At 32.3% G+C, this 19,199-nt stretch overlaps 1 protein-coding gene across 1 annotated transcript in view; it reads left to right on the forward strand.

Annotated features, from left to right (window-relative positions):
• Sb (serine proteinase stubble) overlaps window positions 1-19,199 on the forward strand; it is a 176,828-nt gene that overhangs the window by 59,661 nt on the left and 97,968 nt on the right. The window contains exons 3-5 of the mRNA XM_085941766.1: window positions 8,602-9,069; window positions 10,087-10,434; window positions 12,634-12,719. Of these exons, the coding sequence (XP_085797892.1) occupies window positions 8,602-9,069; window positions 10,087-10,434; window positions 12,634-12,719 (902 nt within the window). The remainder of the gene's footprint in view (window positions 1-8,601; window positions 9,070-10,086; window positions 10,435-12,633; window positions 12,720-19,199) is intronic.

Below are 19,199 nucleotides of genomic sequence, written 5' to 3' on the forward strand. Positions count from 1 at the left end.
TTTCGCATCACTGGCCAGGAGGGAGAGAAAGCAAAGAAGCTCTAAGTGCTCGAGTTTTGTTTATATTGTGTATACAATGCCTACGGATTCTTATATCGACGGCAATAATACCTTTTACTTAAGTAAGTCACTACTCGGATTTCTACGGTCGCGGTTGGTTTGATAATGTTGATAAATACTTATTGCTGACATAATACATTAGTGATGTCCTACAAATATTCCATCAACCATATCGCGTGAATCGGTAGATGATTTTTTTTTGTCATCAGCGAACCTGTTGTTGTAATTATCTTGTTATACATATTTTTATAACATTTTTACACTGGAATGGTAATTATAATGAAATGTTTCAATTCGAATAATATACTCGTATCATCATTATCATTGCGAATTTTGGACTTAGTTTTGGCGGATTCAGATTGTTGTGTACCGGTACATGCGTGTGCCGACCCACTTATACCTGAAGATGCATATCACCCCGCGCTCTCAATAGATTTGCCATTAAATTCTTTACGGTTCACAAATAGTCGTATTCAACATCATAATGTTGGAAATGGAGACAGTGAATGTATTGAATCGAAGTTTATTAATAATAATTTGTGGAAATTCTTTAAGGGCGACCTATTGCATATGTATTACGAATTTCAGAATGTTGATTGGGAAATTTTATATTCGATTAGTGACGTCAATGCTGCAGTGAAGGTATTTTACCAATGTATATATAATGTATTTGACAAGTCATTCTTTATAAAAAAATTATCGGGCTCTTCGCGCAGCTACCCAAAATGGTTCAATTTTGATTTAATTAAAAACATTCGACTAAAGCACTTGCATCACAAAAAATGGAAGAAATCGAAGTGTCTCAGCGATTATATTTTATTTTCTAATCTGCGTAGGAGTGTGCATCGTTCCATCGGTGCTGCGTATAAGTCATACATTGATGGTATCGGGGGGAAATTAGCGTCAGATCCTAAATCATTTTGGAATTACGTTAGAAGTACGCGCGACTCTACTGCTCAATTATCATCTCTGTCTCTGGAAGGGAGTGTTTTGAGTGGCTCCCAGTCCATTGCTAACGGTTTCGCTCAATATTTTATGTCTGTATATTCTAAAGCTCCTTCGATATTGCCCACACCTCACCCGGATAGTATTTCATCTTCCTGGCCAGTACTAGATATTGGTCTTCTGGATGAGACTGACATGGTGTATGCTTTCTCTCGACTATATCCAAAATCCTCAGTAGGTCCTGATGGTATCCCCCCTTGGATTTTAAAGGGCTGTCATAAGTTGTTAACTGACCCCCTGCTTTATTTATTTAATCTCAGCCTAAGTACTTCTGTCTTCCCAGATTGTTGGAGCCTAACCCGTATTCGTCCGGTGCACAAAAAAGGCTCGCGCTCTGAAATAATAAATTTTTGCCCGGTGGCTGTTCTATCTGCACCAGCTAAATTATTTGAGTCTATTTTGCATAGGTATATTTATAAACATGTAGATGGTCAACTGACTGGCGCTCAGCATGGATTTCGATCAGCTCGATCAACAGTTACAAACCTTATGACGTATACTGAGTACATATCTCATTCGCTGAACGTAAATTGTCAAGTGGACGCAATTTATACAGATATGTCAAAGGCTTTTGATCGGGTAGATCATGATATTCTCATTAACAAATTAAGTGCAGTAGGTGGATCTATAAATTTTATCAACTTTTTCAAATCTTACTTTTCGCATCGCTGTCAATATGTGGAGTATGCAAGGTGTAGATCCGACGTCTTTCAAACTTATTTAGGTGTTCCCCAAGGATCAAATCTTGGTCCAATTATGTTTCTTATATTCATTAATGACATTGTCAATGTTATAAATGGAATCCAGTTTTTACTCTTTGCAGACGATTTAAAATTATATGCGTCAATTCACAATAAATTAGATTGTCACATATTACAAAATAATCTTAACTCAATTGAAATTTGGGCGAAAAAAAATAAACTCGAATTTAATACTGATAAATGTGTGTGTATTAGCTTTTCGAAATCAAGATCTCCAATTATTTTCAACTACAATATGTCAAATAGATTACTGAAGCGTCAATCAGAAATTAAAGACCTTGGCATATTGTTTGACTCACGTTTATCATTTCGCTCGCACATCACTTCTACGGCATTGCGTGCGAGCAAGCTTCTAGGATTCGTCATGAGACAAGCCAAGTCATTCAAGAATCCAACTTTTTTACGTACACTCTATGTGTCGTTAGTACGGAGTATTCTTGAGTATGGCTCCATCATCTGGAGTCCTTATGAAGTTTCCTATAAGATTGTTTTAGAGCGTGTTCAGAAAAAAATTCTTCGTCACCTCTATTTTAAAGTTTATAATTATTTTCCTTTTGACACCTTCTCAAACGAGTATTTTCCGACTAACTTTCTTCAAGGCATGCTCGCCTTTCATTCTCTTGAAGCTCGTAGGTCACTTCTGCTCTTAAAGCATTTTTCCCTGCTCTCACGTGGTATCATTTTCAATCCCGATATTCTAGAAAATTTAAATTTTTACACACCCGTCAATTACATGCGTGGTCGCAGCCATGACCTATTTTGGGTGAAAGCTGTTTCCTCATGTCAGGCTCACCAGGCACCAATAGCGAGGGCTGTGCGGTTGGTCAATGCACTCCCTAGAGATGTAGATATTTTTGGCGATCCATTATATATTCTGTTTTTTAAATTCTATTTTATTGTTTAATTTGTACTTTTTGAATCATTGTTGTTTTTTTTTTAAATTTTATTTCTTTTGTATAAAACTATTTTTGTTTTCTTTTTTTCCTCCACTTTGTTTTTTCTGATTTTCCGAACTGATTACTTGTAATTTTTATTCTAAATGTCATGTTGTGAACGTCCTGAATTAATAATTTGTTATGTACTCAACGTGTCTTTTTCAAATAAATAAATAAATCATCAGCTGGAGTCGATCTACTGCTGGATGAATGCTCAGTTCTTCGCTGCTACGTACATCCACCGAAATTTATAAGTCCATCCATTCCGTACGTTTTAGGGCGTCCCTGTGGATGTTGAGTATCACTGTATGGCGGCATTTATCCAGCGATTTTCCACTCGCCATGCGATATGTCTAGCCCAGTGGCGGCCGGTGACAAGAATATGAGGGAGTGCAAAAAAAACTCACCTATTTATACAAGAAGTCCATCTTCCATCGATTTTGAAAACACGTCGATAAGACGAACATCTATACTTAACATCGCAAGAGCATTTAGCCTGTCTTGAGTCATTGTATTTCTCAAAAATGACCTAACCTTTTCTAAAGTTGAGAAACAACGCTCACTTCCCACTGAAATCATCGGGATTGTACAAATTATTTTTAATAGGGTAACACTTTTGCCAAATACTTCCAGTAAATTATTATTAGTAAAAAGTTGAAGTATCAATAATGCTCCAACAGTAACGTAGAAATCTTCTCTACTGTATAAGACTATTAGTTCATTTTTAAGTTTAAATTTGTCGCGTTAATAATAATTATTCATTATTTATAATTAAGTATTAAATTACCCGATTTAAAAAAAATCATTTACTAAAATATAAAGCCAGCCGGCTAGGTAGGCGGCTAGCTCTATTCAGTACACATTTTAAATATACGTATGATTTTGAAATGATTAATGCGAAACATAGCTGATAATTTGGCATAATTCGGTCGCGTTGTTTACGGAACTCTAACTGTGACCGCCGATTTTTAAAAATTCATTGCGTGCGGCCGCATTGTAGATATGTTTCAGATGATGCATATTTACATATTCCAAAGTTTTAGCGTTGTCCATCGAGTAATAAGATAGTTATAATAAAAGTTATAAAAAATAAATGTCACCTCCGCGCATTGCCAATCTGCCCCTATGTTAAACGTCGAACTGCAAAAAATGATATAAACTTTGCAACGAAGGAATTTCGGCACATTTAACATGAGTGACATGCTTATTGAACATATTTAAGCCGAAACGTCGATATTGAGTGGAAAAAATTAATATCTTCGGTATTTTCTTTAAAATCAGCCCATGTCAGATTCAAATCGCAGAACGTTCCCGCGACACGACAGTGCTGTGATCTGTCATATAAAATCGCAACTTCGTTTAATGAATGCATTTTCACGATACCTACGATGACGTTATTGAATTGAATCGTCGATTTATGCTCTAAATTCCCATTGATGACATTCTGCCGCTACGGCAGCTATCCAAGGTAGGGTTGTATCGAAGTATTAGCACTTATTGTGATCCAAAAGCAGTCTTTATACTTACCCACATATAGAATAGATGATGCGCCGATGTGAATAATAATTGCTTCATGAATTCGACTCGAAAAATTAATTCCCATCAAACTATAGGACAGTGGGTAGTTATCGACATACTACCTACACAATTACCTACCTAATGATAAGGTTAATGATACCTACCTAATCTCAAAATGACCACAAAAAAAATGGGGCCTTTTTATCGTACTTACTTACCTATCAAAATAGGTACCACCTAATCTCAAATCGACCACGAAATAGGGCCCCATTATCGTTTCAAATAAGAAAAATTATAAATAGGTAGGTAGGTACCGTTCAATGAATGAATACTTGGCTGAGCTAATAATGTCGGCCAATGTAAACTGTCATCCGTCTCGATGTGAATCGCTAATTAAAATAACGATGAACAATAATAATTTCACTTGTAAAATTCTCATTCAACGACAGTACCTATGCTCCATGTTCCTTCTTATTGAATAGATACCTACCTACCTATCTGTACAAAATAAACGTAATAATAGATATTATAAGTCCTATGTAACTAGGTACCTACTTCAATGCGGCAAACACTAGGCTAATTAATTGTTAAAAGCTACCCACCCACCTACGTCTACAATTCTACACCTAAGTACCTATTTATTCTCAATAACAGCCTTTCTGTGGAATACCCACCTGATTAAAATCATAATGCACCTAAGTACAAAATTAACAAGCTGAACTGAACTGTGTGTACATAAAATTTAAGATACCTACCTATTGAAACACTAATAGTAATAGGGTAATCTCAAAATGAAAATAAAAAAATTAATCCACCAACGTTAGCATAATAATATCGGCGAAATCGGTGAAACCGGGAGCGGCTTACGTTGAACTAAACTTACTAAACTAACCGCTTGATAAATAAGTCGGGAATAGGTATGTTTCTATTTTTGCACTGCATGCATCGACATGACATAAGTCATCAATAATTAGGCTTCCAACTATATCTCGACGCGTGGCCTAAGCGCTTGTGTTGGAATATTTATATCGACCAGTGTATGATTTTATTGTCCGAACGCCGAGTTAAGCTTTGTGTGCTATGGCATTAAGTACAGGCAACCTCCTGAAAAATTAACTTGGAAAACATCATTTCCAACGAAGATTCATGTAGTCTTATAGAACTTTGTTGGTTTTGATTCTACTAGCCTCATTTATCGATCTAAATTTTTAAATGTATGCGTGAAAAATAGTGTAAATTCAAGGTACACTTTGAATTTTGCTCCTTGGCATGTCTCACCGATGGAGGCGGCATGTGTGTATTGGTCGCGTCTCATTGGTATAGTTACGTGTGTATTGGTAGACGGTGGCGTTGGCGCGTCGAAATCACATGTTCGAATACGCGCGGAATTCAAAATGATTGATTTCGTATAAGTTTCCGATATCGCATTTTTCGGAATACATGGGGGTTGTATATTATATATTTTTATTTAATCGATGATGGGAGTGCAGTGCACACTTTGCTCCTTTACTAGAGCCGTCCCTGGTCTAGCCTATCTGGTATTTCATCTGCTTGGCGTCCTCTGTCACATCGCGTCCTCTTGTCTGTTTCTTTTGTGATCTTTCCGTATTGTGCCCAGCATGTACCTTTTCATGCCAGGTTGTACTGCGTAGAGTAGCACATATATATGCATACGTATTATTAATTTAAATATTTTTTATTTTATTTATCTAAGATTTTTTATATTGAAAATATAATTTTAGAAAACATTACAAAGAATAGGAATTCGAACTCACATATTCACTATTTTGGTCCGTGCACTTATCTATTATGCTATTGATCAATCTGTCATTCTTCTGAATAATTGATAATAACTACGCTATTCTACATGTTCAAATTCCGTCAAAAAATGGCTACAAATTTTGTTATTTAAGTCAACGTGCCTATTTATTGATATTACTAACATGATTTATAATTGGCATCAGAAGTTTACAATTTATTTTAATTTTATTTTATTCTATTTTTACGCCTTGAAAAGCCTTTCATAATACATTTTAGGAGGAAATATATTTTTCAAATACTTATAATAGTCAAAATTATGTATATTCTATAATATAAATTATATATTAAAACCCTAATGTCTAATAAGAGTCGTTGAAATATTGTGAATAATTTTACGATCATTAAGTTTATTGGTATCAATAAATATTAAAAGTAATATGTCAAAATACTAAAATAATATAATTTTCTGAATAAATTGCAGCCCATTACTTATTTTAGTTTGTAATATTATTTTACATTTAAGTAGATATGTATGTTTAGTGTTGAAATATAATTATTTATGCGGCAGTTTTATTTGATATATAATTTATTTTAATATTTTATTCGTATTCCCTAATTGGTTGGTTTTATTGACTTGTTTACGTTTCACAATCCCCCTATTAGACGACAAATATTTCTTAATTGTATGAAACGTCAAGATAATTTTTTTTATCAATATAAAAAAATTAATTATATATTATTCCAAAAGAAGATATAACTCAATAATTTGACATGTATTGGAAAGATATATTATTTGCTTTTCGAATAAGCTTAAATTTCATAGGATGAGTAGGTATCTACCTATATTTTTTCCCATATTAGATGCATTCTAAAGATAGCATTATTTTATTGTATGGAGACGTTTATAATGCACTATGATCAGTACCCAATCCTTTCCCATTGGCTGTATCATAGATTAATTTAATTTACCACCAAGTGAAATGAACGTGTCTCTAACGTAGCAATAATACGATAATAATTTCAACATGATAACTGAAAATGATCTCTTATATAAGAAGCAAGTTGAAGCTGACATAAAACCATATTTCAGTACATCAGATACCTGTGGTTATGGCGCTTTCTTATTATGTTCTTTTATTAATACCTTTGATTGCATCAATAAATTAGATTATAGATTACAATATATTAGGTGAACTTTCTATTGGAGTTTGCAATTGATTCGTGATTTTGGAGAAATTTGCAATATTGAAATTAATTATGAGTAGCAAATATATTATGTAAGTATAATATGGGTGGTTCAGAATAATTATGGATCAAGTTCAATTTTCATAAAATTCAATTTTTTTGTTTCAGTTGCTAGATAAAACAGATTTCTATATTGTGTGTTAATATCACAATCGCAGCTCTACAATTTTCTGCATAAATGACAATATGTACTAGTATTGATAAGACATCAAATTGAATGTGAATCATGTCCATTTTGACAGTTCCTCCAACAGTATAAAGAGATATTTGCCAACATTAATTTACCAATACATATTAATAAAGCCTGAATATAATTTATGATTCAACTATTTATTTAAATTGATCCATGTACATACTATCAACATATGGTAAGTATATTACAGTGAAAACATTCCTGAATTTTACATTATGTGTTTTAACTTTAGGTCCAAAAAATATCTCAGGATCCATTTTGATTGACTTGATCCATAATAATTATTGTGAACCACCCATATCTATGTAAAATATTATTGAAATCGACTATTAAAATTGATTTTTTTAAAGTATATACGGTAGCAGAATAGGTTAAATATATGAAATATAACGCAATTTTCACTCATTTTGCATGTATAGCTAATTTTGAAAACTACATATTATGTATCCCATAATAATATTTATCTTTCTTCTTCTTTCGACCATGTCCGATCCTAATAGGATCATATGGGCCTCCACAGGGTGGAGGTTTGTATTAAAAGATTTTTTTTTATTCTTTACGAGAAATGGATGTCAGCCACTTGCTCAACCTTTAGGTCCATACTCTAACTCATACACAAATTGAAAAACAATATGTGTACTTGCCAGACTCAGGATTCGAACCTGGGTCCCGCGACTCTATAGGCCGGAATTTAAGCCACGCGGCCATCGTTGGTGTTTATATTTATCTTTACATTGCAATAAGAATACAGCAGATAAAACGAGTTTTCCAGAATAGGAGAACAATACTATAAATACCTACATTAATGCAGATTAGGTATTGCATACTTACATCTTTGTCAGTGAGCGAAGGAATAAAATTTGTATGAGCATGTCCAGATGTCGATGGGCACATGGGAAGCGTCGTTTGCGATATCCCTTTGAACCATTCACAATACCTATGCGATGCTAATAGTGGAATCTCATTACGCTTTTCTTCGTGGCTTTGGTTTATTCTGGAAATATAACAGAAAATTATTAAATATATCAGTAAATATTGAAGACGAAATAATGGTACAACAAAACCTAGTAAGGATATATCTAGCAATTTTTATTTTAAAATATGTTTTTTCTTTTACTTTCAGTTTCTAGTTACAGACCAATCGTAACTGTAACGAGGCCGTATAGACCGCAGGTGACACAGAGCAACACCTACACGAAAGCGCCGAATTTAAATTCAGCCCAGAACCACACCCAAATAAAGCAGAGACCTTACTCTCAGAGGCCGACCTTCGTCACGAAGCCCACAGGTGGCATTCAGCACGGACACAAACCGTTCAGCTCGCCGCAGCAGGAATACAAACCTAATAATAATAATCATAATACTAATACTTATTACAATCAACGACCTCTTTCGGCTACTAGTCCAAGTAATATGAGCCATCGTCCTCTCTTGGCGACCAGTCCAAGTAATAAAATTTCGTCTAGTCCAAATAATAATATAAATAATAATAATTTAGGCGGGTCGGTAACTGGACCACAGAGGGGAACTGCAAGACCGATGGCGTCGATAACAATAAACGACATCGAGCCACAAGCTAGCATAGGATTGGGTAAGAACAATTTTATTTATTACCTATATTTTATATTATAAGTTATAACATTTAGTTTTACAGAAAAAAAACAGTGTATTAAATAGGAAATTAGTTACTAAAAAGAGATTCTAATGCTACTAAGGATATTAGTAATATAATACGAAGTATACCTTTATATTTTAAAGTGTTTAAAGTAATCAATACATATTTTAATATAAAAACTTCAACGATAAACTTTGAATAAATAAAACTGTTTATAAAATGTTCGTTCATTTAACGGTCTCTTTGTTGATATTTTATGGTCATGATTTCACTGCGGTCGAAATAGAAAATTTTACGAACAGGAGCGCACGATAATTTTCCGAAAATATTAACATAGTTATCTAATTTCATAAACCGTAACGGCGCTCCGGTGCGTTCTGGTCTATTTCGAGCCCTGTAGGTTTCATTAGTTTACTAATCATTCGAAGATAAAAGCTATTTTTTAAAGAAGAAGATTTTTTAGAAGATAAAGCTATTTTTTAAAAATTCACAGATTTCGTAAATTTAATTTTGTATTATGTATTTAATTAAAAAAATATTAATTTTGCTTGAAAATAAAAATGTGTATGCATTGAAATCTCTTTTATTTTTGTTGAATTGAGTTTAGATTTTATAGAAATATAGAAAATTGTATTAAATTGCATCTTTCGTAGTTTGTTGCTAGATGCCTCTAGTACATTTACAATATAATAATATTATGTAGTATTGCACTTCATGTATATTGCCACACCTTTTGTTATTATTATTTTTTGACATTCACCTTGTTATTAGAATAATAAAGTACATTGGCAGTAATAAATTAATGGGGGGTGTGTTTAATTGTCAAAGTGTACACATTTCTAAATAGTTTGAATACCAATTAAATTCAATATTTTTCATCAAGTACTTATCTATTTCAATTAAATGGTAACTTATTACGCATTGCTGAAGAAAATTAGTTGACAGACTAATGGTAATTTTATATTCACTAATTGAATAAAATATCTCCCTCAGCTGGGGCATGGTCATCCCGTCCATCAGCCAACATAAACACTGTCCACTGGCAGGCCACGACAGAAGCAAACTTCATTACGAAACCTCGACCGGCATCCTGGGAGAAGCCCTCAACGGGACGTCCGAAACCAACGAAAAAATTCACAACTACCACGCAAAAGCCTCACACGATGAAGACCACCCCATTCCCAAAGCCTCTTAACCTGAAACCTGTCAAATCACCGAGTGCTGTCGGAAGCCAAGGCCCAAATTCGCAGTCAACTGTTATTCCTGTCAATAATAATGGAGCTCTACAACCCGTTACGAGTTTGGGAGCCATTTCTACGACGGCTGCCACCAAAGGTGTTGGTAAGGAAAATTATATAAATATACTAATTTTATTCTTTTTATTGTGCCATCCCCTAGCGGAGGTCGGCCACCATCAAGGCGATCATATCTTTATCGTCTGCTACCTGGAACAGTTCAGAGGAGCTGCACTCGTACCAATCACGGAGGTTCTTAAACCACGAAATGGGGCGCCGTCCTCTGCTACGCTTCCCATTGATCTTTCCTTGAATGACAAGTTGGGGAATGCTGTATTTTTGTCCTCTCATAATATGGCCGAGGTACTGTAGTTTCCTGGTTTTGATACTACGTAGAACTTCTCGGTCCTTCAACCCCGCCGGCCATTCACCATCACCCGGTCAGTCCAAGGAATTTTAAGGATGCGTCTATACAGCCACATCTCGAAAGCTTCATGTCTCCGTGACATCTCTTGCTTTAACGTTCATACTTCCATACCATAGAAAAGAATTGAGAGAACATAACAACGCACCATACGCAGTCTCAGACCTAGGTTAAGATCTCGATTGCTAAGGAGGCGTCTCATTTTGAGAAAGGCGCTCCTTGCGATCTCAATTCTAATTTTAAATTCTAGTTTCAATACTAATTTTATAGCATGACCCAATTTCCCTTTAAGCATTTTTCATTCCGAAAAAATAACCTTTGTAGAAATATGTTTTATTTCATTAAATATTACTTAATTTTGAAGGTTCTCAGTAATATTTCAATAAGAAGTTGTTTTCGCAAACATAATAATAATGTTTATTCGATTATTTGACACTATATCTAGATACTGAATCTTCTTCTTTTGGTGCCATTTTTTTATTGAAGTTTGGGGACCAAATCACAGAATATTTTCACCATATTATCACCATCTTTAAGCAGTTTGAGTAGCCATTATAATATTATCTGTATGCCTACACCTATGCTAGCCTTTACTTTTACTTTTTATTATGATTTGGAGTATCTACATGATATTTTAAGTGGTACACACCATTTGCCAGGTTTTTCTCAATATAAGTAGAACATTTTCAACCGTTTGTTTACTTAGCTGATGATCATAAACACATGGTTTATTGTAAAATATTAATACTACTTTACTACTAATTAGCCAATATACTCAGACCATGACACGAAATTGTAAATTTCGATAGTAGTGCTAATTATTACTCACACTTCAAGTGAACTATTCGAAGAATATGATGAGTATTAAAAATTTGAAAAAATGGTAATACGTAAATTGATTTGAGCGAAATATGCAATACAAAATCTTTATTTTATTGCGAACAAGTGAATTGTATTATAAAATTAACAATAACTAGCTTGCAATTAAGTGCTCCGGCCTGTCTATAGTCAGCCTTGTATAATTTGGTCAATAAACATTGAAGGTTTTCGGCATTATCTGCCGGTATCGGCAACATAGCGATGATTATGGACCCATCTATTTATCGTTAATTACCTTGTATGATAATATTATCAATAATTGATTCTTCAAAATTCATGATAATTGTTATTATTAATGTTGTATTTATCTATATCGGAATATGTACACAACTTATTTTATGATTATATTTAAGACGAAGTGATGTGCTACTTGGAATATAAATAGTGATGAAATATACGAATCATATAATTTAACACAATTTACTAAATATTTTTATTTTTAATTTAAAGATATATGTACTTACAATGTAAAAGTGTAGTATAAAATGAATGATCTTTGTACGATTATTATTAAGTACATTATTTTTATAATTAATTTCATCACTTACATTTAGTCGGAGATTCATAATTTTACTTTATTTTAAAAACATTTTTTTCTTCAGAAAATTTACCTGGAGTCAAGTTTTTGTAATGTGCCCATACTTCGATTAATAAATATTTTTTGTTCAGTTTAGTGTACTTTACATTCATGTTTTTCAATTCCAATAGGTAGTAGCACATTCTTATGTCGATATTTTAATATTTAAAATCATAATTAAGTATGTTATTTTTCACGGCACGTATACAACAAAATACAAACTTCTCAAAAAACCGTAGAACCTTGAAAAATCTTTAGATAAAGGTAAAATGCTTTATAAATTATTCATCATTACGTATGTAATGAAAAATTGCGTTTACAAATGCTGAAATGTTCCGTGCGGAGTTTTAACTTGGTCCATTATTCACTCACTTTGGAATCTGTTATGCAACGCAACTGTTTTTATTTATTTTCCCCGTTTCCAGAATGCGGAGTTCCTTCTATGTCTTCGCGCGCGGAAACGAGGATCGTCGGAGGCAAAGACGCCACGTTTGGGAGGTGGCCCTGGCAGGTAAATACATTTACTGTCATAATATTACTTTTACCTTGCTTACTTGTATCGAAAACTTTATACTGCCAATATGGTGCAATGTTACATTAAGAGCATACATAAGTGAAACGGCAAATAATTTTTAACAATAGGTGGTACGAAATTTCACACTCGTCGCCAATCACGCGAGGTGTGAGCACGTTAATTTCTTTTGTGATGGCATCGGAGGAATATATTCTTATATCGTGTAAAGATGACTAAAAAACGTTATGCATGTACTCGAAAAAGAAAACATGTCAATGAATATATTATTATTATTACTAATATAACAATAAACATAACACTAAAAGGACGTATTTTGAATTTATATGACAAATTATGTTTCGTTCGGTACGAGTCATTTGCACAATCCGCGCGTTGCATAGTTACGATATTTCTAGACCATGCCTCAGCTGAGGTGTAAGCCTTAACAAATAATTCAAACCAGATCAACCCACGTTTCAAATTTCAAAAAAATATTATTTAAGCACTATTAATTTAAATCGTTATCAAACGCGTTGTCAAAAATGAAAACGGCATTGATGCGGCTTATATTGGACAAGCTGAATATTGCAAGGGGATGAATATCTAAATATGTTTAGTCAATTTCTTTTTCGTACTTGGTCCCAACCGACATCTACACATAAAAAATACAAGTTTGTAATGTACTTCAAATTACCATTTATGCCGATTCCAATTTTGAATTTCCTCAACAAATGAAGTTTGCATATTTTGGATTCAATTTTCTTTTCTTTTGTTTGACTTTTGCTGTAAAAAATATTGTATTATTAACATATTATTCTATGCCTAGATACAGATAATTTAATATTGAAAAATGCAAATATTATTATTTTGTTTAGTAAGATAACTGTATATCGACCAATGAAGCGAACTCGTGCAAAGCTGGATACTTCTGTTAGTACAATAAAAAAATACTAAAACTTTTATTGACTCTAAATGGTGTACTGTCATTTGGGTCAACATTGTAAACCTACCAACTTCTGTGCTTGTAGATGAATAGTTTTCTTTTTAAACGCATTCACAACAATTAATTTAAATCGTCTGTATCTGTTAAAACCACCTCAACGTTTGCAATTAGAAAACATCCAATACGCAAGTCTTATAGAAATTTTAATATAGACGTAGTGATACGGTAAAAATAAAAGTAACATGCAATGGGGATAAAAAAACAATTTAAAACACACTGGCTTACATTAAATACACAGATAACAAATTACATGTGTTAATTAAAATTTGGCGGAAAAGCGCTTACCGGTTGAAAAGCACGTTATTGTATTCTACTCTCCCGAAGCGGGTCGTGACTGTTGGAAAAACTACTTATTGGAATAATGTCAGTTACTTTTAAATAATGTTAAAAATGCAGTATTTTTGATTTCCAGACATTGAAATAAATATAATGTATATATTATTATATGAGACAGACAGTCTTAGTGGCGAAAGGTGGAGGTAGGCTGTTAAGATCCAACATAAATAGTGCACGCTAAAGTTTGACAGTATTACGTATTTGTTTTTATTGAACTAAGATTACAATTTACAGACGGTGTTAGTTAGTTTTTAAAAATCAATTACGCCCTGCCTAAGCCAAACAATAATAGTTTTGGTGTACTATGGATGATCCGACAAAATAATGCACACTTTTTCTTTAATACTCATTTGTTTTCGTTGAATTATGAATAAATATTATTACACATCGTGTTGGTTAGGTTAGGTTAGGTTTAAAAAAAATGATTTTTTTTTTGGTTAGGTACATGTTCAAACACGCGCGTTAACATGATCTTACTTCATACTTCAGTTTTAGTATGTCAATTTATGGGTACGGCCGTATGTTGTAGTTTAACCACTGGGGAATGCCAAAAGAAATGGCGTATTTCAAAAAAACACTACCTTATTCATAGGTCAATAATTTTTATAAAGGAATCATTATTCATAGGATGTTTATCACACTTGAATGATCAAAAACATAGCTTATAATTACTATCTTTAGAATTATCTTCAAATCTGTTAATCTTGCCCATTTTTTGAATATTAAAACGCCTAATTCTTGTCAAATTTGGGATCACAGAGATTATCAATATATTTTTTTATCGTAAATATTTCACTATAATAATGTCGACATAAATTATACTAATGGTTTGATAAATGCGTTTAAAAATTAATAAATATAAAAAATCTTAACACCACTGCACATGCATGTACTGAAATATGACTGTATTGTAAAACATTAGAGCGAGAGGTTTAAAAGAATACTATTTTATGTAATAAAAAACTTTATGCAGTCATCAAATGTTTAAAATAAATATAAAAGATAATAAGTTCAAATTTATTTTAACTCGGCTTAGTAATATACATGTAGTGTCTGATTCAGTTCGGAATTCTATTATCGTCGTAGTGTCTAGGCTAGGGATGACACTGTATGTAAATTCATGGGTGATGGACCTCCTTTTTCGAGGACAGACAAACGCTGTATTTTCCTACTTATAAAGTTGCATAATATGAAGATAACCAGATTGTCTCCAGACCATTCGTTTATTCAGTTGTCGATGGGACTCTGGTTTTGTCTGCAAGCTGTTATTAAACTTCGCTTAATACGAGTAGTATTTACTTGCTTATGTGGCTTGTCACATTCTTTTGAGTGTCTTTTTATTGAATAAAAATAAAAAGCTTCTCCTGACCCTCAATTATTTATTTTTACCGATCTGTCACTGCAGTTTTCTATAACTAGTATGATTATCCTATCTGATTAATACCTGAATACTATGTGCTAATAAAGGTAGTTCCTGGGACATTTTTTCTTCAGAACTTTAAAAGGCTCATAACTACGGCAAAGAATCACTTATCCTGGTGGGTTGATGAATCGATTAAGGATTGGTAAAATTCATGAAATTCAAATTTTAAAAGTGAAATGAGCTAAAGGAGGCCTTTACGTAGTATTGAAATGATCCCAGAATTATACGATTATGATGAATAAAGTAAGATGTAGATCAAATCCCATTTCCATTAAATAGATTTGTATGGTATTTTGTAATCACACAAAAGCAACCTCTCTATTTTGGTCACAAATTATTATATTAGAGGTATATAATCAAATATTACGTCGTCTGCATTCTATTATATGTATAAGAAACATTTTTTGATATAAAGATAAATGCTTTTATTATCAGTAGTAATGTAATAAATGTATGTTAAGATTTATTTCGTATGATTGTACATGAAGATTTTGAATGTAAGCAGTAATTAAAATTATTCTATTTACCAAATCACAAAGCAAAATTACAATCATTTATTAGGTATTCATTTGGTTGATACAATAATTTGGTCAGATGGACAAAAACCATTTTTCATACAAATAATCATTTAAACTTAGTGAGGACGCATATCTTCCATCTTGGGGCAAATTTTTGTCAACTTTATAATTTTGTTTGGTACTTCAAATACACTGTGTAGGAAATTTAGGAAAAAAAAATACTTTTAAATGTTTTCTTAAATAAAAATTATTATCACATTTACATAGTATTATTAATACCCCGTTTACACTGTACGTATTATCGCAGCCATAACCAGAAAATGTATGTGTAAACTATTATCCTGCAGTTGCAGAATTGTATGCATGAATCAAAAAAGTTCAGAAGCTTCTGAATTTTCATGCAACAGTCTAGAATTTTTCGATCTGCGCCTGCGCATTAGAACGATAATGGCAAATCAATCGGCAAAAAAAAACTACGAACGAATTTTGGGGTTAACCGATTTTTACTACCTGTCAAATAGTACCATAAAATGACAAAATCGCGTCTCGCTCACTCTTAAAGAATGAGATTGGAGAGACAGTCAGGACTCAGGACTTTTACGTCTAAACAGTTATTGTCAAATTCGCACTGTTGCTGTCAGTAAATCCATGCACGTGTACAGGCGCTAATAGAATATTAAATTAATTAATCCTTAAGCCATAATAGATTCTTGCACATAATTATTGATAATACAATATTTTGTATGTTAAAAGTGCATTTGAATTTTTCTCAATTGTTCCGAACGCTATGTTTGCATTGAGGTTATGGACAGAAATAATGTCATTCAACAACACTTTGAAATTAGCTGGAGTACCGATAAAATCAACTTTTCTTATTTTCAATAAAATAAAAGAATATTCAATAAAAGAAAATTTTTAAATCTTTTGAATTATTCTTTGAATAAAAACAATAATATCTATTTCTGTTTGTACACATTCTGTTTGTACACAATTTAGTATAAACTTGCATTTTAATAACACTAGCAATACAAACGTATGCTATTAGCAGAACTGTTCGAATCCCCAATTTTTAAACGATTCAATTCCAGTGGAAAAATCTTTTAAATTTTTTAATAAACTTAGTTAAACATATTTTACGGATATTATTTTTAAATTTCAGAAATAGTTAATTACCAGAATAATATTATTACACAATTATAAATTAAAATTCAATTGAATCTCCAGTTTTAGTCCGGTTCCGGCTTCTCTAGATTCACGATCAACTGTTCCGTTTCCAAAATAATTAATAGTTTCTGGGTTTGTTTCCGGTTCCGTTTCTAGCTTTAGTTATAATTTGATGATGATTGTCATGACGATAATTGAAAACGATTGAATCGTTGTTAATGGTAATGCGATAGACTGTTTTCTTATATAATTTAGTCTTAGATTTTTTTTTAAATTGTAATAATTGAAGTTCTAATGGATTTAAGTTTTGTACTATTAAATTTGAGTCGTTTTTTGTGACCCGGGTTTCGCCTGGATGGATGTGCTATGTATACGTGTGTGTATAGAACTATATATTATATTTGAAGCGTTTATTTGTGGATTTGTTATACATATTTAAAAAATAATATTATTAAAAATAAAAAAGTAGGTATCATATAAGAATATTAATTTGTTTAACTAATAACTTTTATAATAAGACTGATATCATAGATATAATATCTCATTAGTTAACTCCATTAATTTCCAATACGTTACCATTGTTTCTAGAATGTACGATTTTACACCTCTTGAGTGTAGTATTTTTATTGTTTATAAGTACTAATGATCTATTATTAGGTTTTGACGATTTATTATAATATGCTTATCGAGTGTATTATTATTAATAAGATAGGGGTTTTTTTACTAATACTTCAATTATTCATAATTTGTTTGTTATATTTTTTATTGGGACCCTTGACTTGATAGTTAGGCAATGGAGTTTCTAGCTACTTTATAGTGTTGATTGGTTATATAAGTTAGAGTTAATAGTGTTTGTGGTCAGTATTAGTGCCTGAAAATGCCGAAAGGCGAAACCCGGGTCGCAAAAAATTACTGAAATGAAATAGTACAAAATTTAAATCCACTATAATTCAAATGGTACTGTTCGGTTATCAGGAATACAGCAGAAAACACATTTTGAAAATACCCGATATACTGGATTATTTGTTAGTTTGGGTTAGTTTAGGTTAGGTTAGGTTGGGTTAGAATAGGTTAGGTTTGGTTAAGTTAACCTAACAAATAATCCAGTTTATCGGCTATTTTCAAAATGTGTTTTCCGCTATATTCCTGATAACCGAACAGTACCATTCAAATTCAAATTCCATCAAGCACCATCAGCCGATAGTATTAATATCGTATTAATTAAATTAAATAATAAACATAAAGTAATGGTATGTTTGTAGAATAGTAGTTGCGTTAGTAATGTATGTTTTGAAAGTGTGACAGCGTTTCACATCAGAATCGATTCATAATGAGATGCTCGGTGCTCACTCGCAAGCGATCAATCGAGGCAAGTCTTTTCAAGTGGCTGCCATCTTTGTTGGCGGGTCGTAAATACCCCTTCGATTTTATGATTATGTCGCCGCCACTGTGAGGTAACTGTCAAATATAAAAAAAATATGCCCTGACGTGAATTTATTCGATAGCGTTAAATTTAGCAACTGAGCGACGGAGGTATCTCGTCAATGGAAGGTTATTTTGTGAAATATCACAGGAGAGATGTCTCATCAATAGTAAATTTATAGTAGATTTTTGGCAAAGTAAAAAGGTACTTTATGAATATATTTTTTTGACAGAATCTAGAGTACTTTATTATATTAATTTATTTTTGTTATATATCAGGAACTTTTTCAGGCTTCCATCTTTCAGATGTAATAATGACAGAAGATAGCTAGTATAAAAATACTTAAAAAAATATAAAACTAATAATTATTATAGTATGACTGATATGAAAGTAAAAAGTATATAAAAAAACTTTTTTAAACAACGTTTTTAAATTTTCTGTTGAATTATTATGCTCAATATGCTCAAACTTGTACTTGATACGAAGAAAATAAAAAACAAACAAACAAATATAGAATACTGAAATGTCATTTTGACATTTCATTTTGATTTCCATAGTAACGCACGTATATATTAATAATTTAGTTGCTAGGACCACCCCCTCAACAACC

The sequence above is a fragment of the Rhyacophila brunnea genome, unplaced genomic scaffold (assembly GCF_057557595.1).
Source record: "Rhyacophila brunnea isolate RB1 unplaced genomic scaffold, BYU_Rbru_1.0 scaffold_14, whole genome shotgun sequence".
NCBI lineage: Eukaryota > Metazoa > Arthropoda > Insecta > Trichoptera > Rhyacophilidae > Rhyacophila > Rhyacophila brunnea.